Source organism: Spermophilus citellus (genome assembly GCF_964194105.1).
Source record: "Spermophilus citellus genome assembly, chromosome: 4".
In the NCBI taxonomy this organism is placed as follows: Eukaryota; Metazoa; Chordata; class Mammalia; order Rodentia; family Sciuridae; genus Spermophilus; species Spermophilus citellus.
Window position 1 is genome coordinate 202,160,761 of NC_138185.1, and position 25,425 is coordinate 202,186,185.

Genomic DNA, 25,425 nt, shown 5'->3' on the forward strand with positions numbered 1-25,425 from the left:
TCATGAAAATCCAATTGAAATAAATTTGAATAAACTGTAGAGGCAAATGTCCCCTCTGTCCCTCATGATTTCCTCTTATTATTTCCTCCAAGAATTATTTCCTAGTTAACCCTATACTACCAGTTTACTTTTTGTTCTACAATTTCTTATAATTCGAGCCCTCTTTATTTGCATAATGGTTTTCTGAAGGTGCTAAGTATGAAGAGTCTGTTTCCTCAACAAAATTAGAAACTACTTAATAAAATCTGTATATTCTAATAATTTCATATAAAATGACATACACATGAGCAGCCTCCAATATCTAAACAGTGAATTTACTCTCTAAAGACATGAAACAAGTTCCAGAGATAATGACTCATTCACAAAGTAACTCAGATGTACCTTTTTTTAATATTTATTTTTCAGTTGTAAAATAGCTTTATTTTATTTATTTATTTATTTTTATGTGGCGCTGAGGATGGAACCCACAGCCTCACACATGCTAGGTGAGTACCTTGCCACTGAGCCACAACTCCAGCCCCTCAGATGTATCTTTACTGTTTCATTCACTCATCACACTGAGCACCAGCTGTGTAAGCCCACAGTCACTCTCCCGCTCAAAAACTGCCCTCAACTCCTCTCTGCCTACCAGCTTCCTCATTTGACATTCAAAACAATTTCTCATATATCCGCATTCCAAGTTTTCCCAAATATTACTCATGTCTTTGCCTACACTATAAACAAGATATTAGCCACCATCCACAACCACCATCAGTTCAGTCTAGTAGATTAGCCTGTGAATAAGTAAATGAAACACTGTCTAACACAGTAAGTGTACAGGAAGCCATAACTGAAGGATGGATAAACACACTGTGGATGCAAAAATTCTAGGTGGATGCACTCATAAACAGAATAGATGAAGAATCAAATTTAAAAATGTGTTTTGAGTTTTCAATGATGGAATGAGTTCTGCATATAGAGCTCTGCTCACATTCAGCATTTTTTAAAAACCACTTTTTTTGGGCGGAGGGGGATATTGAAGATTGAACTCAGGGGCATTCAACCATTGAGCCATATCCCCAGCTCTATTTTGTATTTTATTTAGAGACAGGGTTTCACTGAGTTGCTTAGCACCTTGCCATTGCTGAGGCTGGCTTTGAACTCGAGATCCTCCTCTCTGAGCCCAGAAACCACTTTCCTTTATGAGTAAGGATGGACAACTTGTGGCATTATGGCTGGGAAAGAAGTGCAAAATGGTTGAGAGGAGCTAAGATGTCTGATCCGGAGTGCTCTTAGGGGCCAGAATTCTCAAACCACACATATAATGGTTGATTTTGTCTTGGTAGCTGACAAGGCCCTCTCCTCTCCTCTCCTCTCCTCCATTCTCACTATGCTGCCTAGGCTGGCCTGGAACTCCTAAGCTCAAGCAATCGAATCGGCCGGCCTCAGCCTCTCAAGTAGCTGGGATCACAAGCAGCTCTTCCCATATTTTCTTGATGTACTCTTTCTCTTCCCCTACTGGTTCCTCTGACAGTGGTGACCCCAACCCTCCTCTCTCAGATATCATTCCACAAAAGGGAGAGCTATGAAGGACAATAAATAAAACTAACATCTTTTTTTTTAAGAGAGAGAGAGAATTTTTTAATATTTATTTTTTATTTTTCAGTGGACACAACATCTTTATTTTATTTTTATGTGGTGTTGAGGTTCGAACCCAGAGCCCCGCGCATGCCAGACGAGCACGCTACCGCTTGAGTCACATCCCCAGTCCTAAAATTAACATCTTAAGCCCTTCTCTAATCTGGTACATTCCCCTGATTTCAGAGGACAATCTCTCTAGAATTCATATGACAAGAGAAAATAATTTTTTTTTAGTAGAATCAGGCATTTTTTTTTTACCCTCATTCTATTTGTTGCAATAGGTATAAAGCACTAAAAACATAAGAGCATACATAGAAAATGCAAGTGAATGAGGTCTTCCTCCCAGAGACAAACATTACCATCTCTGTTTACCATGACTTTCACACACAAATGGCTCAGCCACGTTGTTTCTGCATTTGTTTATTTGGGGAAAGAAGGTGGTCCAGGAACCAAAAAAAAAAAAAAAAAAAACAATGATGTATAATGTGTCCAGGAGAAAACACACCAGATAATTATAAACACAGCATGGGATAAATAGGAAGCATGAGCAGAGAGAGCATGGCTTTTGGCATTTCACATTCTTGTGGCCACAAACTAACTGTGATACTAGGTATCTTCAGATGCCTGCTTAAATTGTGAATTTCAGCTTTCTAATCCATGAAAAAGGGATAGTGTTGCCAACTTCATTTCATTCTTAGAGTAATTAAACTAAAAACATGTCAAATGCTTTGATTTCTCCACCCCTCTAATCTTATTTCCAGCTTTCTTTGTAAAATGTTTTCACTTAACTGCATTTGGAATATTGATTTTATCACGTATCCAAATTTCTAAGGAAAAATTGTGTGAAAATACTAATATTTTTATAAAAGAATTCTATTTAAAGAATCAAAGACTCTAACAATTACCTTTTGTTCTTCTCTTTCTGTTGCATGATGACACTTTTCAATTCTCCAGTGCCTCAGGAAATCCCGAAGATATCCAAAGAGGGTAAGCACCCCATAGCCCACATATGTGAGCACGGCAACCAGCATGGGCGTTTCTTCAAAAGCTTCATTGAACGGTCTTTTATATAGTCCTCCATTTTCTGTAACATGATGGATCTAAAAGGGAAGTTAAAAAGGTTTACTTCAATCATGAGAAGAAAAAGATACCTTGAAAACTGTATAGTCCAATGAAACTCTAAGATCTAAGTAGGGTCTACTTGTTTTTAATAGAAATAATTTATAGGGCTGGGGTTGTATTTCAGTGGTAGAGTGATTGCCTAGCAAGTGTGAGACACTGGGTTTGATCCTCAGCACCACATAAAAAATAAATAAATAAAGGTATTGTACCCATCTACAACTAAAATATATATATATATAAAAAGAAATTTATAAATCATATGCACTTCACATGAAGAGTTAAAAAATGTGAAAAGAACTAAAAATAGCTAACACTAGATTTTTTATAATTGGATTTTCTGAAAGATTCTAAAATGCTATTTCAGAAAACATAATTTTATTTGTTCTCATAAATAAAAGAGACAGTTTACTCTGAAAACACTGTTATTAGCTAACCAATGAAATGACCAAAAGTTCAAAAGTAAATTAGGTTTTCCAAACAAAAATATTTGCAGATGTTTTACTACCATATGTATTTAAGGCCACTCATATCATTCCAAATAATTATCAGCACTAAGCTACTGTGGAAACACCTGGTTCTCATGAACCTTTGTCAGTGATAACAGGAGTAAGATATACACAAAACTCAAGTGCTTAGGTAAGTGTGGGCCAACACCGTAAGCAGAAGAAAGAAAGCCAGCTGCAGTGGCACGGCCAATTATTCCAGCTCCTTGGAACTTTAATCTTAATTTTACAACAGCTGGCTTTAATAAAGATAGTCAATCAAAATTATTAAGAGCAAGTGGGGCATGGTCGCCCATGCCTATAATCCCAGCAACATGGGAAACTGAGACAGGAAGGTGGCCAGCCTCAGTAACTTATCAAGACCTGTACTCAAAATAAAAAATAAAAAGGACTGGGGATGCGGCTCAGTGATAAAGCACCTCTGGATTCAATCCCCAGTACCATAAGAAAAAAAAAAAGGAGCAAGTTGTCAATTAAGTATTATACTAGTTTTGAGCAGACTCTAAGGAATAAAAGATCCTTTCTTGCCCTCTCAGGCTATACAAATTGATTTTCACATATTAATACATATCAAGACACTTGAGAATATAATATCCTAGTAATGTTAGTTTTAGAAACCTGCCAAAATGCTTCCAAATTTAAGAGTTTGAAAAAAGACAAGAATTGTACTTGACAAAGGAAAAGCATTCAGATAGGCATGACAGATGGAATTTGGAGGTGCTGATTTAATTTGTTGGTCTAAGTAAAAGAACTTCTGAGAACTATTTATAAAACTAAGTTAGGTATTCAGTAGTCTTTTCCCCCAAAGCCTGAAAGTTTGTATCAATATTTAATACTTAAACTTTCACGCAAGAATATACTTGTAACATGTTTAGAAAAGAAATGCTAGAAATGAACCCATATCTAAAGATAGAAAATCATTTAAGCTGGGTACAGTGGCATGTGCCTCTAGTACCAGCTACTTGGAAGGCTGAGGCTTATCCGTATTATTAAAATGCCAGCAGAGTTACAGTACTCCATCATCTCTAACCAATGTGCTGCCAACTTACATGTTGGGAATGCAGTGGGTGAATTTCTTGTAAAGAAATCTGCCTTTATTTCAGATACACCCAGAACTTCAGGACTAATAAATTTCATACTGTAGGTTGGATTATCTAGGAAGCAATCAGTTAAACCATTATGCTTTCCGTTTTCTTATTTAAAGTGTTCTCCACTGACCCGCACCCCCAGTCCATTAGTTTGTTTTTAAATACTGTATCGTTCTATTGAAGCCTTACTTAAAATCAAGTGTTTTTAAAAGAACTAAGATTCAACTACAAAGTGACCAGGAGTGTGGCTTAAGTGAAACACTAGCAAACCTGATCATGTAGTGCCAGAATGGACAGACCAGGTGATAGGCAAACTCTCACAGGAGAAAAAGTCTTAGAAGTCAGGAAGAACAAAATTATTTGTTCTGTTATATTTTACCTCTCACAAGATTCAAAATAAGGGTCTCACCATCTTAAAATATATATTAACCCATGAGGGAAAGCACCAGGCCCATTTTGTACATTACTGCACCCATAGCATCCAGAAGAGTATTTATGGTTAACAAAGAGTTAACACTTGCTTAATAACACTTCCTGTTATTACTATTACAGAAAATGACATCTCATAGGAATGCAGTAAATATGTGTAAATGAAAATATGCACCATGCTCTTTGCTCTTTCAAAACAAGTACCCTGGCAAAGAAGGGACTAAGTTACAGTGATCAATTAATAGGAGGGCATTTCTAGAACCCAGATCTGATGTGTTTTAGTCTCAAGCGGACTGTCAATGAAATCAGGCTGACTCTAAAAAAGACATATGCTACAAACTCTTTCACGGTATTTCAAATTCTAGATTTAACAGGAGGTCTCTTAATAAGTCTTTCAGTCATTCTAACTTAATAGTTATACTATCAACAAGGTAATCAAAGAAAATACTAGTATATCACTCCCTCCAGGTTGGAAAAACAGTAAACAGAAATGCTCATGGTAAACAGACAAGAATGTGGTACTATGTTCCCATTATACAACACAAGGGAGATTTAAGAACTCCAATGAATGTCAAGGTATGTTCGCTTGAACAGTAATTTTACTAATCAAGAAAATGTGACCCGGGCACGGTGGCACACTCCTATAACCCCAGGGGCTCAGGAGGCTGAGGCAGGAGGATTGCAAGTTCAAAGCCAGTCTCAACAATAGCAAGGCACTAAGCAACTTGGTGAGACCCTACCTCTAAATAAAAGCACAAAATAGGGCTGGGGATGTGGCTCAGTGGTTGAGTGCCCCTGAGTTCAATCCCTGGTAGCCAAATAAAATAAAATAAAATAAAATAAAATGGTAAAGGAAGAAACTTTCTAAGTCAACACTACAAGCACACCACCATAAAACACACTATTCTAGTGATGGTGCACACCTGTAATCCCAGTGCTTGGGAGACTGAGGCAGGTGGATGGTGAGTTAAAAGCCAGCCTTAGCAAAGTAAGGCCCTAAGCAACTCAGCAAGACTCTGTCTCTACATAAAATATAAAATGGCTGGAGCTGGGGGCTGGAGTGTGGCTTGGAGGTGAAGCACTTGCCTAGCATGCATGGGGCACTGGGTTTGATCCTCAGTACCACATAAATATAAATAAATAAATAAAGGTATTGTGTCAACCCATAACTAGAGGAATAGATGTTTAAAAGGGGGGAGGGGAGGGGGCTGGGGATATGGCTCAGTGGTTAGGCTCCCCTAGGTTCAATCCTTGGTATCAAAAGTCAAACAAACAAGAAAAAAAAAACACATTACAGGGCAATGGGAGAGAAAAAAAATCAAACAGTATTTTATCCATGTGCCTCTAGACTGTCAACATGTTACTAAGAGGCTGGAAAGTCACTCGTGACCAAAGCAATAATGGAAAAATATAAGCAAAAGAGCAACCGTAATACGTATATGCCGTAAAATGGTCTGAAAAGAGACCAAGGAATTAGAGTAGGAAATGGGATGGGGGAAGAAAGGATACTTCTCACAATCTTGTAAACCAGTTTGATTTTTCTCTCTTTTTTTTTTCAATAAGTACATATTACTGAGTTTTCACTTTTTGTTTTACTTTTAAAACATGCATACTGTTTTGCCACTGATTTTATCCACTATTTGGACTATAACAGAGTTAGAAGCAGAGCATGCCCACTGTTATAACATCCAGCAAATCCTCATCTACTTATTAGTTCTCAAATACACCTTACATGTTAATGAATATATAATATACACTGAAATCCCAAATTTCTTTCCAGAACTTCCCATTTACATACTTACCTGCCTTCTAATCAGCTTTTAGATCCCATGGGCACTGGAAACTCAACAAATCTAAAGCTAAACTTCTTATCTCACCATCCTAACCCTTCCCTCAATTAAAATCTGATCCTCCCCTTGAGTTACCTGTTTTGGTCAAGAGCATCACCATGCAATCTGCCCAGCAGCCCAAGTTTGGAATCAATCATCTTCAACTCTACTTCATTTTCTACTTCCACTCAGAACTAGTAATGAACTTTGTGCCTTTGTTCAAGATCATCTTGTTTGGCACCAGGGAATTGTTTGTTGTTGTCTTATTTCATTTGGCACCAGGGAATTGTTTGTTGTTGTCTTACACCCCCCACAAACACCCACCCCCCCCAGCCCATGCGATCAGGATTGAACCCAGGGGCACTTTACCACTGAGCTACATCCCGGGTCCTTTTTTTCTTCTTCTTCTTATTCTTCTTTAGTTGCAGTTGCATAGAATACCTTTACTTATATGTGGTTCTGAGGATCAAAACCAGGGCCTCACATGCGCTAGGCAAGCACTCTACCACTGAACCATAGCCCCAGCCCCATTCCAGGTCCTTTTTTAAAAAATTGAGAAAGAGTCTTGCTAAATTGCCCAGGCTGGCCTTGAACTTGGAATTCTCCTGTCTAAGCCTCCCAAGTGACTTTGATTACAGGTGTATGCCACCACTTCAGGCTCTGGCACCAGGGAATTTGGAGGAGACTGAAAATGTATGTCTTGAGGCAAGTATAAAATACAATATACACACAAGTTAAAATTCATGGGAGTTACAAGTAACGGAGCAAGATCCTGTCTCAAAACATTAAGCTGGGCATGGTGGCACACACCTGTAATCCTAGCAGCTCGGGAGGCTGAGACAGGAGAATCAGGAATTCAAAGCCAGCCTCAGCAATGGCCAGGTGAGGCACTAAACAACTCACTGAGACCCTGTCTCTAAATAAAATACAAAATAGGGCTGGGGATGTGGCTCAGTGGCCAATGCCCCTGAGTTCAATTCCCAGTACCAAATAAACAAACAAACAAATAAATAAAACATTAAACAACAATAAAATGACTGGAGATTTGCCTCAGTGGTTAAGTGTCCCTGGGTTCAATCCCTGGTATCCCCCCAAATTAAAGACTGAGTATTTAGTTCAGTGGTAGAGTACCACTAGGCTCAATCATCAATACTGTTCAAAACAAAACAAAAATGGGGAGTGGGTAATTTTCTCACTATAGCATAATTACCCAAAATAAGGAAATTGATACATGCTAATATAAATTCAAAAACTTAAAATTGAGTCTGCCAATTGTCCTATGGACCTTTACAGTAAAATAAAATCTTGGACTGGATAATATTTAGGCTTTTTAATTTGGGAGGGGGATAATTGTCTCTTTAATCTGGGGGGGGCGGACAACAAGCTTTAATTACACTGTAAAATGCCTTAGAAGGAATTATTCTGAATAAAGGTTTCAAGAATACCATGAAAGGAGGCTGGAATTGTAGCTCAGTGGTAGAGCACTTGCCTAGCTTGTGTAAGGCACTGGGTTTGATCCTCAGCACCACATCAAAATGAATAAATAAAATAAATAAATAAATCTACAACTAAAAATATTTTTTTTAAAAAAGAATACCTTGAAAGGTCAGAGTAACTACATAATGATGAAACAATGGTAAAGCATATTTTTCTGATACAAATACAAAATCATATAAGCATGATTTCCTTAAGCAAATGAACACATTCCAGGTGAAGGCTAAGATAACAGAACCTGCCCAGCTGCTGGATGGTTTGGAACATTATTTTAAAAACAATGTCCAATATGAACCATCCATTATTCTCTAGCAAAAAACTATAATCCTGTCTTTTGCATTAAATGAACCCCGTTCATCTCCAAGAGCTATATTCTGTTGTTCCTTAAAATTTAGTTCTGCTGAAAACTGTCTTCTCTTGGAATTTTACTGAAATGTCCTAGCCTCTCCCTACTGCATACCACACATACTAGAGAGAATAGTTTGGAGCATTGTGCAGATCACACAAGCTATTCCATGCTCTGAACCCATGTTTCCAGAGTGTCCTCTCTTTTCAGCAGCAAAGTTTGAAAATCAGGAGGCTCATGTTTTTTCTTGCAATCAGGATAAATTTCCTAATTTTTGTCAATACATAGCTCATGTGGACTGGACTGGAATGTGCTTTCAAACCTAGCTGTAGAACTCACAGTATAGTTTGGCATGACCATTTTCCTGCTGACAGCCTCAAAAGAGAATTAAGGAACATGTCAGTTGAGGGGCATCCTGTGCACACTGGGCACTGATGTCCACAGGGCAGTTACTGCCCTCACTTACTACCTGAACCTTCTCTGTAACATTTTCCCATAACAGACAGATCTGTGACAGATGCAGAGTCCTGAAGCTGGAGAGCAGTTCTGCCACAAATTCTGCCTCTTCATCTGAGCTCTTCTTGCATCTCTTAACATGCCCTGAGCCTGTAATGCTGCCTCCTCCAGTCTGTGCCCTCCATGAGTCTGCATTTGCAGAGGCAGCCCAGCGTGCACCCAATTCCCTTCTCTGAGTTTACTCCTTGCTGTGCAGGGTGGGACCCCTGGTAGTCACATCTGTGCTTTGTGACTGTAGGTTCTTGGTTTTGAGTGGTTAAACACTTTGTCAAAAGGGACCCAACAACCCTCCCTCATGGAGACTTAATTTCAATAGGGAGAATTTCATCTTTGATGGTCTAACACTTGAATTATACAACTTATCAGATATTACCTACCTAAAAAATTGTGCATTCTTTTAGTTGTGAAAACAAGTATTGTTGAACATTTGTATATTTTTCAATAAAACTTAAAATGAACACATGTGGTATTTCTCCTGTAAAATAAGCATAATTTAATATTGTTTTATATTTAAAAATGGGAGTTAGAGGGCTGGGGATGTGGCTCAAGAGGTAGCGTGCTCGCCTGGTGTGCATGCGGCCCGGGTTCGATCCTCAGCACCACATACAAACAAAGATGTTGTGTCTGCCGATAAAATAAAAAAATAAATAAATATTAAAATTCTCTCTCTCCCTCTCTCTTTAAAAAAAAATGGGAGTTAGAAAAAATAACATAATTGGAGAAAATTGAATCAACAAATTAAAATATAAAGAAAACAAATATCTCCTGAAATTCTACAGCTCAAAAATAACCACTATAACATTTTGATGTACATCTTCCATATATAATACATATATCATATACACAGATATATATACATAGAGATGTATAATTTTTTTCTACATTTATGGGAAATGTATAATTTCACATAAATCACACTACATGTTTTATAATCTTTTCCCCATATTATTAATATATTCTATTGCTAGTCAATATAGGCAAATATCATTCTTTTAAAGGATGCCTAAATTCCACAATAGAGATATATGGCAAATTAATGAATTCCCACTCATAATATTTAGGCTTTTCCCAATACTACCAATGTATAAGTACTTTGTATCTCCTTATACTTATTTTTTCCAAAGAATAAATTCTGAGAAGTGAGGCTTCACCAGGTATACACCTATAATCCCAGAGGCTCAAGAGGCTGAGGCCGGAGGATCACAACTTCAAAGCCAGCCTCAGCAAACGCAAGGCGCTAAGCAACTCAGTGAGACCCTGTCTCTAAATAAAATTCAAAAGAGGACTGGGGATGTGGCTTACTGGTTGTGTGCCCATGAGTTCAATCCCCAGTACCTCTCCCCCTGCCAAAAAAAGTTTGAGATGTGAGACTTCACTTTAAAAATATATATTTATTAGATTATGATCAGAATATCATTCTATAAAATAATAGAAAGGCACTCAGAGGCCACTGTAGCCATGACATTAACCACAGAATACCTGTTTTGCTGGTACACAGACTTCAAGACTTAGAGGATCTTGGAGGCTTCTAAGTAAGACTTCAAAGGAAGCTGACATGATGGCACATGCCTATAATCTCAGTGACTTGGAAGGTTGACGCAGGAAGATCAAAAGTTCAAAGCTCACCTCAGCAATGAGGTCCTAAGTAACTTAGTGAGACCCTGTCTCAAAATAAAAAATAAAAAGGGCTGAGGATATAGCTTAATGGTTGAATGTCCTGGGTTTAATCCACAGTACCAAAAACCAACCAACCAACCAAAAAAAATATATAAATTTCAAAGGAAAACTCAGAAGGCCAGGTAGTGTGTTCAGGGTCAGAGTCTCTGCAAGCAGCCCCTGACAAGTCAGTCAATGTGTGGAGGTCTGAAAGTGAAGCTGAGTCTCCAATGGAGACCCCAAGAAGACAGATACGCCAACAATGTAGAGCACCTGCCAAGGGAAACAGCAGGCAGTGTGAAAAGCCAGCTGACAGAGGTGGCTTTATGGGCTATAACCAGCAAGGCCATAGAGACTGGGCTCTCCAAACCCCTAGGAAGCCCACATAACACCCAGGGGTTTGGACACAGAGCTGGGATTAAATGTTTGGCCCTGCTGGGTTTGGGTCTTGCTTTGGTCCTATCCATCCTTGGTATTTTCCCATTTTTTCCTTTTGGAATAGGAATGTATTCTCTATTCCTGTGCCACACTGTATCTTAGAAGCATCTAACTTTCTTTGGTTTCCACAGGGCCTCAAGATGAGATCACCTGTGTCTTAGAAGAGACTTTAGACTTGGGCTTTTCAGCAGTGGTGGAACAGTTGAGACTTTGGGAATGAAAAGGATGAATTGTAAGATCGACACGGACCTTTGGGGGACAGAGGCAGGCAGAATGGCCCCAGAACGCCATCTGAATCTAGAATATCCCACAAGGGCTCATGTTAAAGGCTTGGTCCCCAGCTTGGTGCTACCAGGAGGTAGCACCCCAGGAGGGAGTTAATGAGAGGCCTTTATGTCACTGGGGGCATGCCTTTGAAGGGGACTGCAGTACCCTGGATCCTTCCTCCTATCCTCTTTTGTTTCCCAGTGATGGGTTAGGAGTTTTGATCCATCACAATGTGCTGCCTCAGCCAGCGCCTAAGACAATGGGGCCTACTGACCATGGCCTGGAACCTCCCAAACTGTAGGCCAAAACAAGCCTTTTCTCTTTAAAATAAATAAATTAATTAAAGGAGAATTTAGAGATATTTTTAAAGGTTAATTGATTTCTAAAATTTGCTCACTATAATTTAAGTATTCCAATCTCATCTTTAAGTAAACAAACCATAATCTCAAACAACATAATGTTTTATAGAATTGTTTTGGGTTCCCTTTAAGGCAAAGCAATTCCACTTAAATCCTACCCTGTCTCTGTCTCTCCCTGTCTGTCTCTCTTATTTTCTCATTCTTTCTTTCTTAACAAATTAATTCTAAAACTCACGTAGAAAAGCAAAGATCCAAGAAATATATCAAGCTAGTCTTAAGACTTTAAAGACAAATGGTAAGGAAATCACCTTCATTTGGTAGTAAGACTGACCTCATAACTACAGTATGGGTTTATGATTTCAATCAAACAGTAGAGAAATGAAACAAAAACCCAGAAAAAAGTACACTGTGACCATGGACTCTCATAGATGATAGTGGCGGTACTTCCACTTACGGGGATAGAATGCCTTTTTTTAAAAACAATTTTTTTTAGTTGTATATGGATTATTTATTTATTATTTATTTATTTGCGGTGCTAAGGATCGAACCCAGGGTCTCACATTTGCCACGCAAGCGCTCTACCACTAAGCCACAACTGCAGCCCCTGGAATTCCTGTTATTGGTACTAAAACACATGATTTTTCAAGTGCAACAAAAGTAAAAATAGATCCTCACTTGACACCATTCTGTAAAATCAATTCTAGGTTATTAAATATCCAAATGTGAAAGCCAAAAAATTCAAAACTGTAATGTACAGGAGAAATCTTTATGACCTTAAGAAAATTATTTTCCTAAAACTGTCAAAGTACAAATGAAGGTTGATAAATTTGATTACATAAAATGCCCAAGAATAAAAAATGCTACAATACTTAGGGGAAAAAATTAATCAGATAAGTACAAGCCAGATGTGGTGCTATACACCATAAATCCCAGCTATTCCAGATGCTTCAGCAGGAGGCTACTAAGTTCAAGGCCAGCCTGGGCAACTTAGCAAGACCCTTTTTCAAAATAAAATTGAAAAAGGGCTGGGGATATATCTTAATGGATTCAATCCCCTATCTGTGTGTGTGTGTGTGTGTGTGTGTGTGTGTGTGTGTGTCTCTCTCTCTCTCTCTCTGTCTCTCAGACACACACACACACACACACACAGAGTGCAAGACTTCTCAGTACAAATTACAAAACACTGTTGAAAGAAATTAAAGAAGATTTAAATAAATGAAAAGATTTTTTATATTCATGGATTGGAAAGTCATTATAATGGAAAGACTCCCTAACTGACCTATAGATTCAATACAAAAATCCAAGCTGATTTTTTTGGTGACATTGACAAACTAATCCTAAAATTCATATGGAAAGATGAGAGACTCAGAAGAGAGAAAATCTTGAAAAGAAAAAAGTGGAGAACAAATTTCTCAACTGCAAAATTTACTATAAGACCACAGTAATCAAAATAATGTGGTACTAGGAAAGACAGACATATATAGCAACAGAATAGAATTTTGAGTCTAGAAATAAAATTTATAATTATTTTTTATTTACATTTATAATTATTTTTGACAAGATATCCAAGATAACTCAAGGGAGAAAGAATAGTCTTTTTAAAAAGTGATATAGGAATAATTGGATATCCATGTGCAAAAGAACTAATTTGGACCTACTACCTCAAAAAAACTGTGCGAAGGGTGCAGTTCAGTGATTGAATGCTTGCTTAGCATGTGTGAGGCCCTGGGCTGAATCCCAAATAACATACACACACAAAATAACAACAACAACAACAACAATTTAAACTTCTGTCCTTCAAAAAACAACATCAAGAAAGTAAAAAGAGCAGGGTATGGTGGCTCATGCCTATAATCCCAGCACCTGTGAAGGTTGAGGCAGGAGGATTGCGAGTTCAAAGCCAGCCTCGGCAAAAGCAAGGCACTAAGCAACTCAGTGAGACTCTGTCTCTAAATAAAATTCAAAATAGGGCTGGGGATGTGGCTTAGTGGTCAAGTGCCCCTGAATTAAATCCCCAGTACAAAAAAAGAAAAGAAAAAAAATAGCCTATGGAATAGTAGACAAGTTTTGCAAATCATCTAGCAGATAAGACAATATCTACAACATATAAAGTACTCTTTCTTTATAAAGTCGGGGGTGCTTGCAGAGACTGACCCTGCAACACCTAGCCTTCTGAGTTTTTCTTTAAATAATTTTTTTGGTTGGTTGGTTGGTTTTTGGTACTGTGGATTGAACTTAGGGCACTCAACCACTGAGCTATATACCCCGCCCTTTATACTTTATATACAATATATAAAGTACTCTTTATAAAGAAGTAGTCCCAAACCACCCTGTCTAAAATGCTCTCTTTCCTCAATTCTTTTTCCCCCCTTTTTTGTAGCACTTAAAACTGCCTGGTGTTGGGGCTGGAGCTGTAGCTTAGTGGTCAAGTGCTTGCCTTGCATGTATGAAGCACTGAGTTCGATCCTCAGCACCACCTAAAGATACTGTATGTTCATCTACAACTAAATAAATATTTTTTTAAAAAACTGCCTGGTATGACATAGTATATCTATTCGCTTTTTACTGTCTGCCTCTCTCACTGGAGCATGGATGCTGTATCCTCTAGTGCTCAGATCATGCCTAGCTCGTACTAAGGTTTCAATAAGTATTACTAGAGGAAACGATACATCTATGATAACTTGAGTGTTTTTTTAAATGAGAGAAAAAAAATCTGAGTTAGTCAGCTTTTCATCACTGTGACCAAAATACCTCACAAGAATTTAAAGGAGGAAAAGTTTATTTTGGGCTCACGGCTTCAGAGGTTCAGTCTACTTACTGTTGGCCAACTTCATTGCTCGAAAGCTGTCAGCTCATAGCAGCCAGGAAGCAGAGAGCAAGAGAGAAGCCAGTTACAAGATAGTCAAGATCACACCCCCAGTGACTTACTTCCTCTAGCCATGCCCCACCTGCCTACAGTTACCATCCAGTAGTCCATTCAAATGGATTAATCCACTGATGAGGTTACAGCTCTCATAATCCAATCATTTCATCTCTGAACATTCCTGCATGGCCTAACACATGAAATTTTTTTTGGCGGGGGGCAGGGGGGGGTACTAGGGATTGAACTCAGAAGCACTCAATGACTGAGCCACATCTTGAGCCCCGTACTGTACTTTATTTAGAAACAGGGTCTCACTGAATTGCTTAGCGCCTTGCTTTTGTCTGATTCTGGCTTTGAACTTGTGATCCTCCTGCCTCAGTCTCCCCAGCCATTGGGATTACATGCATGTGCCACTGTGTCCAGCACATATGAACTTTTGGGGAGACAACTCACATCCAAACCATAACAACCTCTAAAGCAATAAGCTAATTGTTGACTTTTTTTGGTATGAAAGTCACATTTCAATATTGGGTGTTACCTATTGTATCTTGAGTCTATTTTCTTAGAATATACAATTGTGAAATAACTTTCTTAAGGTTTGCACAAAATATGGAACACTTCACAAATTTGCGTGTCATCCTTGGGCAGGGGCCATGCCAATCTTCTCTGTATTGTTCCAATTTTAGTATATGTGCTGCCAAAGTGACCAGAGTTCTTTTTGTTTGTTTTTTGTTTTGGTACTGGGGATTGAACTTAGGGGTACTTAACACTGATACAAATCCCCAGCCCCCACCCCCGTTTGTTTTTTTTTGTTTGTTTGTTTGTTTTGTTTTTTGAGACAAGGTCTCACTAAGTTGTTTAGGGACTTTGCTGAAGCTGGCCTTGAAACTTGCAATCCTGCTGCAGCCTCTCAAGCCACTGGGATTATATGTATGTACCACCACGTCCAGCTAACTGTTGAATTTTGATGAAGATAAGTGTTCAGTGTGGGTATATGTGCATATATATATATATATATATATATATATATATATATGTTTATATTTAACTTTTAAATTAATTATAGCATGATATTTCATATGAACTTGCTGACTGGCAAAAACTAGTTCCTTAAAATATTACAGAAATGTACAGGAAATGGACAGTGGTGGTATATATGCCGTTAAAGAAACTGTTTAGTGCTTCGTCTTTATTGTTTAGTGTTTCAGGTTTTCAGGTGGTTAAACAATAATAGGGGATGTCTAAATTTCCTTATTAGTGACAGCTGTGAAAGAGTTCAAAGAGGCCATTGAAGGTTTTGACAGTCTGAAAATGGTACACCCCGGTACACCCCGTCACCTCCACAGTAGCTCTTTTTAATGAGTAGCAAGGCCAGGAATGCCTTCTGCAGCCTCACTCCCCACTGTCTTACCAAGGGTTTAATCTGTGAAACCCAGGCAAGTGTGGCAAAGGAAAGGACACCTACTGGCATGGACTTGTAGCCACCTCTCTTTTCTCACATTAATTTAAAAAGCCAAGAAGCAGGGCTGAGAAACCAGGCTGTGATGACTGGTTAGACTAATAATCCACCTGCTGGAGATCTGCGGGTTGCATGCAGGGTAATATTCTGATTGCTTCCCTTGTAAGTTTGGCTTTTATATAAGCAAAGAAGCAGGTTATTTCCAGCACAGCTAAATTAGTTGGTGTTAAACCTCATTTCCTAAAAACAGACATTTTCTTAGCAGAAAACAATTTCTCAAGCAGAGAAAACTTATACAATCATTTATCTCAATACAAGTGTAGCTAATAATACGAAGCAAAAATACCTCATTTTGACTAGTAAAATAAGCTGAGAGATGAGTGGAAAGTACAATTCCAATAGTAAGCTACTCATGATTTAAAACAACCAGATTAACCCACTAAGTCCCAAGATTTCAATTCTGTAAACATGATAAATATTCAAACATTATTTTAAAATTACTTGAAGTAGCACATTTGTTACTCTATTTAATTTTTCCTTTTTTTTTTTTGTAGTTGTAGATTGACAGAATGATCTTATTTTATTTGTTTATTTTTATGTGGTGCTAAGGATTGAACCCAGTGCCTCACACATGCTAGGCAAAATGGGTTAAGCTAAAGTACCTTTAAAATAATTAGAGGAGGGCTGGGGATGTGGCTCAAGCGGTAGCGCGCACGCCTGGCATGCGTGCGGCCCGGGGTTCAATCCTCAGCACCACATACCAACAAAGATGTTGTGTCCGCCAAAAACTAAAAATAAATATTAAAAAAAAATTCCCTCTCTCTCTCTCTCTCTTTCTTTAAAAAAAAAAAAAAATAATAATTAGAGGAAAATCTGATCCACAGGAAATTTCAGGAATATGCCTAAAAAATATCAATAAATAAAAAAAAATGTAAAGAACCACATTCTAGTCCTAACTTTGATATTTAAATCTCTCTCTCTTTTTTTCAATGGTACTGAGGATTGAGCCCATGCACGCTGTACTATTGAACTCCATCCACAGGCCTTTTTATTCTGAGACAGTGTCTTGCTAAATTGCCCAGGCAAGCTTCGAACTTGTAGTCCCTCTGCTTCAGCCTCCCAGGTAGCTAGGATAAAGGCGTGCACTACTGCGCCCAACAACTTATTCTTTTATCTCAAAATCACATTAATATTTAAGGATAATCTCTTATTTGTATCATCAAATACTGAGTACAGTTCTTGAAATATAGATAGAAATTAAATATTTGTAGGACAAGTAAAAATTAAATGAAGTAACTATGACAATTTTGAGTTTCTTGGTGGAATAGGGCCAAGTTCCTAGAAGCTTTGACATCAGAAAATTATTTTTGCAGTTTTGAAAATGTTAAAAAAAATTATATATGAGGAATCTTCATGCCTGGGAATATAAATTAAAGGAAGAGAAGATCAAGTTGTGAGAGAGTTCCCAAGTCTAGGAGTGCTAAAGTCACGAGGTGAACCTACGGAATACTATGCCCGGTGCCTCTGTCTTCTATCCTTCCATTCTAGTTCCTCCTTCTTGGGAAAGCCAAAGTTTTTGACTAATTGCTAGATAATGTCTGTAAAAGACCTTCAGAGGCTAAAGTCAAGGTTACTTTCACCTTTAGAGGAGGCAGATATGGCATGGGGCTGAGCACCTCTATCTGAACAGCTGGGTCTGGTTGGTCTGAAAGTCAAGGGTAGGATCTATTGTGATTTCTTACAGGTGTTACCTGCTAAACACTATAAGATTGTGTTGACTTCAAGTGCCCTTTCAGGTCAAGACCTCCAGGCTGTCCAGCACTTAGTGAATGTCCTATGCAGAAAACTGGCCACATATTTGGGTTTCTTCAAGAATTCATTGTGTTGTGCCAGCCCATAGAGTTGTCATAAGCTCTGCTGGGTTTTCTCTCTTGGTAGAGTCCTGCCTAGAACAAGCCTCACGTTCATCAGCCCATGCTCAAACTCTGCAAGTACCACAGTGAGAGACAGTGGCTGGCAATGTCAGCTCCCCTATAAAAGGCTCCTTCCTCTCTGAAATTTTAGTTCATTACTGCTCACTGCTTTGCACTGAAGACAGCTTTTTAATGTCTTCAAAACTTACTTTGAAAAACTGTTATAATTTTATCTAATTATTACTGTGAAAGTGATAGCTTGCCTCTCCCTATTAAACGACACGGAAGCAGAAAACTCAGGATCATTTTTTTGTTTTCTTTTCATTGCTACAAATGTGATATAAAAAAAATATTAGTTGTTCAGATAAAATAGAAACAATTTCTTTTTCTTTTCTTTCTTTCTTTCTTTTTTTTTTTTTTTTTTTTTTTTTTGGTACCAGTGTGCTTAACCATTAAGCCACAACCCCACCCCCTTTTTTGAGACAGGGTCTTGCTAAGTTGTTAGGGCCTTGCTAGTTGCTGAGGCTGGCCTTGAACTTTCAATCCTTCTGTCCAGCCTCCCAAGTCCCTAGGATCACAGGTACGTATTACTACACCTGACAGAAACTATCTCTTTTTGATGTAAGAATGAACGTAGATGAACAATTCTGAGTGGATGGGTTATCAGGGACCTCGGAGTTGTCTTTGTTGTTCTGTCCTCTTTTAAGGTGTCTTCATTAGCATCTGCATCAGCAACCACATCTACATTCTATTCCCCAAGAAGAAAGAAAGAGAAATAAAGGGAAAACCTCTTCTGTTTTAAAGGCTATAATGTAGCAGTGGTCCACAATCTCTCTGTTCACTTCCTACTGACCAGAATTTCATAACATGGCTATTCCTGCCTGTAAAACAGACTGGGAAATATAGACTGCCGCTCAGTGTCCATGCGCTACCTAAAACTCGGAGACTCAACTACTAAAGAGAGGCAGACTGTATACTGGGGGCCAGTTAGCAGTCTCTGCCATATATGTTACGAAGAATAACTCTAACTAGATTTTTCCCTTAAATTGTCAAATTTTCCTGAAACCTTGTATTAAAGAATCTATTGTTGGGGCTGGGGGTGTGGCTCGCCTGGCATGCGAGCAGCACTGGGTTCTATCCTCAGCACCACATACAAATAAAGATGTTGTGTCCACCAAAAACTAAAAAAGATAAATATTTTTTTAAAAAATCTATTGTTCTGTTTACTTTGTGATTTTCTTTATCATAAAAGAGCCTCCAAAGTTAGCATACAAATATTTAATTTGTATTTTTTATTTTATTTTTTTACAGGTGGGGGTTTCTATCTTCATATGTATTAACAAGAACTCAGCAAATGGCCAATTATAGCAGGCAATCAAGATCTGATGCCCCTCACTGGTTACAGCCTAGAACCTACATATATGCCTATAACCCAAGCAACTTAGGAGGCTGAGAAAGGAGGATCACATGTACAAGGCCAGCCCGGGCAACTAAGTGAGACTCTGTCTCAAAATAAAAAGGGCTAGGGATATAACTCATAGTCAAGTGCTTGCCTAGCATGCCTACCCCACATACACATGTGTGTGTGTGTACGCACGCACACGCACACACACACACACACACACACACACACAGTCTGATGTCCCTCAATGTAGAAAAATACTTATTTATAATTTTGAACCAGGTCATCCTCATCCTAGATAATGAACAATATTCCAAATGAATAAAATTGACAAAGTTGGAAAACATCTTTAAAAAATATCTTGAAGCATAGTTTAGAGGTTATGCTAACCTGATAAAAATCCAAAAACAATATATAAAGTTTTTTACAAAGATACAATGAAGCAGGCTGAAGCAGTGGCTCAGCGGTAGCACACTTGCCTGGCATGTGTGAGGCACTGAGTTCAGTTCTTGGCACCACATATAAATAAATAAAGGTCTATCAGCAACTAAAAAAAAAATTTAAAAAAGATACTATGGACATTTAATGGAGCAAAAATGGTCTTTTTAACAAACAGAACTTAAACATTTATATGGGGGAAAAATTAACCTCAACACACTTCATACCTGATTAAAAAAATTAACTCAAATAAGTTCTAGGTCTATATGTAAAACACAAAATATAAAACTTTTAGAAGAAACATGGAGATAATTTTTGTGGTCTTGAGTTAGGCAAGGTTTTTTTTTTAGATATAACACCAAAAGCCATTTGTAAAACAGAAATTCTAAGAATTTCTAAGAATAGCACCTGTATCTGTTAACATATTTTAAGAGTAATTGAAACAAACTCTAGCAAACCTAAGCAAAAGTTGATTTACTGAAAGGATGAAGCATACACAAAAGAAGAAGGTGGGGAAGAATCAATGAACAAAAGTGTCTCAGAAAGGGACTGGGCTGGGGCTCTGTGGTAGAGCGTGTGCCTAGCATGTGTGAGGCACTGGGTTCAATTCTAAGCACCACATACAAATAAATAAAATAAAGGTCCATTGACAAAAAAAAAAAAAAAAAAAAAAAAGTGTTTCAGAAAGGTAGAAACTAGCAAGCTCTCAGGCCTCAACAGTAGGAGTCATGAATGTTTCTCCCAGGTGTTAATGGTCCACTAACCTCTAGACTTTCCACATCAAAATTAAATCCCCAGGACAGAGGGTTGTTGGGTCACCTTTGACAAAGGTGTTTAACCAGTGCCAATCAGTAAGACCAAGAACCTACAGTCACAAAAAAAAAAAAAAAAAGAACCTACAGTCACAAAGCACAGATGTGACTACCAGGGGTCCCACCCTACACAGCAAGGAGTTTTCCCAGAAAAGGGAATTGGGTGCACGCTGGGCTGCCTCTGCAAATGCAGACTCATGGAGGGCACAGACTGGAGGAGGCGGCATTACAGGCTCAGGGCATGTTAGAGGTGCAAGAAGAGCTCAGAACTGTGAGAGCCCCAGCCCAGTCCCTTTCTGTGGCAGAACTGCTCTCAAGCTTCCTGACTCTGCATCTGTCACAGATCTGTCTGTTATGGGAAAATGCTACAGAGAAGGCTTAGGTGGCAAGTGAGGGCAATAACTGCCCTGTGGACATCAGTTTCCAATGTGCACAGGATGCCCCTTAACTGACATGTTCCTCAATTCTCTGTTTTGAGGCTGTCAGCAAGAAAATGGTCATGCCAAACTATATGTGAGTTCTACAGCTAGGTTTGAAAGCACTTTCTAGTCTAATCTACATGAGCTACGTATGTGAGCTCCCTGATTTTCAAAATTTGCCTGCTGAAAAGGGAGGAGACACTTCATGAGTTCAGAGCATGGAATAGCTTGTGTGATCTGCACAAAGCTCCAAAATATTCTCTCTAGTATGTGTGGTATGCAGTAGGGAGAGGCCACGACATATCAGTAAAATTCCAAGAGAAGACCAGCCTATGCAACCAACTCTCAAGAGATGAAAACTATTATCATCCCAAATGACTAATTTAAATTCTCAAAAATTACCAGTAAATTCTATATTGCCACTTGTAATGACATAGTTAAGTCAGACAAACCTAAATACAACCCAAGCTCTTCCAAGTGATTAACTACTGACCCTGGGCCAGTTATTCAGTAGTCTGACTTCAGTCTTCTTATCTGTAAAATGGGGGTACTATTTACCTACCAACGCTCTTGTCAAGAGTTGATGAAGAGGGATGGGGTTGTGGCTCAGTGGTAGAGCCCTTGCCTGACATGTGTGAGGCACTGGGTTCAATTCTCAGCACCACATATAAATAAATGAATAAAATAAAGGTCCATCAACAACTAAAAAATACATATTAAAAAAATATTCTAATACAACAATTACTAATAGGGCATTATGTAAAATTGTGGATGTGTAACCGACGTGATTCTGCAATCTGCATTTGGGGTAAAATTGGGAGTTCATAACCCACTTCAATCTAATGTATGAAATATGATATGTCAAGAGCTTTGTAATGTTGTGAACAACCAATTAAAAAAAAAAAAGAAAGTAAAAAAAAAAAATATTCTATGAAGAAACCAGGAGAGGACCTGGCACACAGCAGGTTTGCAGCAAATGATACCTATTACTACTATCTACCTTTGGTTTCTTGTCACCCCAAGGCACTGCCTACCCTCCTTAAGGAAACAGCCTGTCTCCCTGAGCTCCTCTCACACCAATTCCTCCTAACCAGGTTTTCACAATCCACCTTCCCTAGCAGCTTGTGTGCTGCATCTGTGTGTCTTCTCCCAGGAATAGAGATTCTCTAGTCTTCAACTCTGCTACCTCCTCTTCTGGCTTAATGCCCTCTGCTATCTTCTTTACCAATGGCTTCAACTACCACCTGTTCCTTCAATCTCCTGAGATCCATTACATACCAGGTACAAAATAAATAGTAAAAATCTCAAATGTTGGCCTTAGGGGCTTACCAATTAGGTAGAAAGAGGCTTATTTAGACTAATTCAAAATCATCACATGTAAAAAGTCACTACGTTGTACAATAGTTCCTAATCTTTTCAGATCACAAAATTGTTGAATATTTCCCTAACCTCAATATGTGTTGTTTGGAGGAAGGCTAGATCACACCCATAGTCTCAGTACCACTCCATGTCTTACTATACTTAGAAATTAACAGAAAGCAGAGGACTGATTTACAACAGAACACATTAAAAAATGAACACCTTGGGCCAGGCGCAGAGGCACATGCCTGTAATCCCAGTGGATCAGGAAGCTGAGGCAAGAGGATCATGAATTCAAAGCCAGCCTCAGCAAAAGCAAGGCAACTCAATGAGACCCTGCCTCTAAATAAAATTTTAAAAATAGGGCTGGGGATCTGGCTCAGTGGTCTAATGCCTCTGAGTTCAATCCCCAGTATCCCCTCTGCTTAAAAATGAACACTTTGAAATTCAGTTGGTATATTAAAAGTACGGCAAAAAGCACAGAACAATTAAGACTAAGGATTTTTTTTTTTTTTTACCATTTAACTACCCCTATAACTAAATCCTCTTTAAAACTAAATATTTTTTTTTGCAACACCATATGTGGAAATAAGACTCATTCTAAATTTGAGTGAATATGTATATGCAGATTTTTGAGAAAAGAGAAAAATAGTCTGAAATTGGACTCAGGTTCATTGGCTATTGTTGAATAATACACCTCAAGAATTAAACCTAATTTGGAATTTTTTTTAAAAAGGATTGAGTGTTGGGCTGGGGATGTGGCTCAAGCGGTAGCGCGCTCGCCTGGCATGCGTGCGGCCCGGGTTCGATCCTCAGCACCACATACCAACAAAGATGTTGTGTCCGCCGAGAACTAAAAAATAAATGTTAGAAAAAATTCTCTCTCTCACTCTCTCTCTCCCCCCTCTCTCACTCTCTCTTTAAAAAAAAAAAAAAAAAAAGGATTGAGTGTTTATTATGGCTATTTTCTTTTTAAAATTTTTTACTTGTTTAGTTATACAGAACAGTAAAATGGATTTTGACATATCACACATACATGGAGTATAACTTCCCATTCTTGTGATTGTACAGGATGGGGTCACACTGGTCATGTATCATATATGAACACAGGAAACTTATGTCGGATTTGTTTTCCCATTCCCATCCCCGCTCCCTTCCCCCAACTCTGCCCTGTCTAATCCAGTGAACCTCCCCTTGCTGCCCACTGTGAGTCAGCATCCACATATCAGAGAGAACATTCGGCCTTTGTTTTTTGGGGGATTGGCTTAAAGGTCACCTACTTACTCACAAATGCCAAAATTTCATTCTTCTTTATGGCTGAGTAATATTCCATTGTATATATGTACCATTATTATGGCTACTTTCAAAGAAAGTTTGAATGTGATTCTAGTATCTTTGAAGTTCTGTGTATTTCCTGACATGCCCTGAAGGGTGATAGGGGAACTGCTGCAGGAGGGAAGAAGCAAGTCCAAGATTTTCCCACCCTGTTATAGGGAAAAAGAGACCAGCAAAAGGTCTAAGTTTTTTTCTTCATATAAGTAAAATGCATATTCCTCCCATTATAACTGTAAGTAGTATTTTATGTAATAGATATTGTCATATTCTAGGAATGGCCTATAACATATATGTTTCCTTAACCAGGTTGCAAACATTTTCCACTGTTAATAGCTGAATAAGAGGCTGGGGATGTGGCTCAAGCAGTAGCGCGCTCGCCTGGCATGCGTACGGCCGGGGTTCGATCCTCAGCACCACATACAAACAAAGATGTTGTGTTCGCCAAAAGCTAAAAAAAAAAAAAAAAATAGCTGAATAAACTGGGCATGGTGGCACATGACTGTAATCCCAGCGCCTCAGGAGGCTGAGGCAGGAATATCACGAGTTCACAGTCAGCCTCAGCAATGGCCAGGCCCCAAGCAACTCAGGGGTTAAGTGCCCTTGAGTAAAATCTAAAAACTCTAACCTCAAAGAAATGGAAAGTAGAATGGAGGTTACAAGAGGCCCAGGGAAAAGTGGGAAAGAGAAGGAGCAGAGGTTGATAAACAGGTTCTAAGTTAGGCAGAGAGGTTCTGGTGTGCTATAGGGTACCTAAAGAAAACAATGCACTGTGTGTTTCAAAAAGTTAAAAGAAATGATTTTGAGTTTTTACCATAAAGGAATGATGGCTAGGTGCAGTGATGCATGCCTATAATCCCGGTAGCTAGAGAAGCTGAGGTAGGACGATTGTGAGCTCAAAGCCGCCTCAGCAATTTAGCAAGGCCCTAAGCAAGACTCTGTGTACAAATAAAATATGAAAAAGGGCTGAGGATGTGGCTCAGTGGTTAAGCACCAAAAAAGAAAAGAAATGATGTTTGAGGAGATAGATATACTTAACCTGATTTAAACATTATATGGTACCCCATTAAGTACAGAATTTTTATGTTTTTATGTATCAGTTAAAAAGTAAATTTTAAGCTGGGCACAGGAGGACACGTCTGTAATCCCAAATTCAAAACCAGCCTCAGCAAAAGCAGGGCCCTAAGCAACTCAGTGAGACCTTGTCTTTAAATAAAATACAAATTAGGGCTGGGGGTGTGGCTCAGTGCCCCTGAGTTCAATCTCCAGTACTCCCCAAAAAATAAATAAATAAATCTTAAAATAATGAATCCCCAAAACAAGGATTACCCCAGTGTGTTAAGGTCCAGGGAAATACTTATTATGTCTATAATCAGAAATAAAAATAATTTTAAAACAAAAGGAAAAACAGCTGACTCAAACTTCATAATGGGTCATCAAAGTAGTCTTAAAGATAGCAAATATAAATTTTCTGAGATTAAGTGGGTCAAGAGAAAAGGAGTTTTCTAATCATCACAAACTTCAAATTATATTATAGAAGGTTTCTTAGAAACTATTCAGAAGGCCAATGACTTTTGAGGTCACAAACCATTTACTCAAGTGAGACACACCCACTCAGCATGCAGACACTGCCTCTACCCATCCCTCTCAATTGCCTATTCTACCAATAAACACTGCTGCTTTCTTTGAAAAACTGAACCTAACTGAACTAACCAATTAGCCCTCTCGATGAGTGTACTATGTGCTTATAGGGTACCTGGG

General features: G+C 38.5%; 1 protein-coding gene across 1 annotated transcript in view; it reads right to left on the reverse strand.

Moving 5' to 3' along the window:
- Positions 1–25,425, reverse strand: part of SPTLC2 (serine palmitoyltransferase long chain base subunit 2) — a 109,217-nt gene that overhangs the window by 78,122 nt on the left and 5,670 nt on the right. The window contains exon 2 of the mRNA XM_081291284.1: positions 2,526–2,720. Coding sequence (XP_081147410.1) covers positions 2,526–2,720 — 195 coding nt within the window. The remainder of the gene's footprint in view (positions 1–2,525; positions 2,721–25,425) is intronic.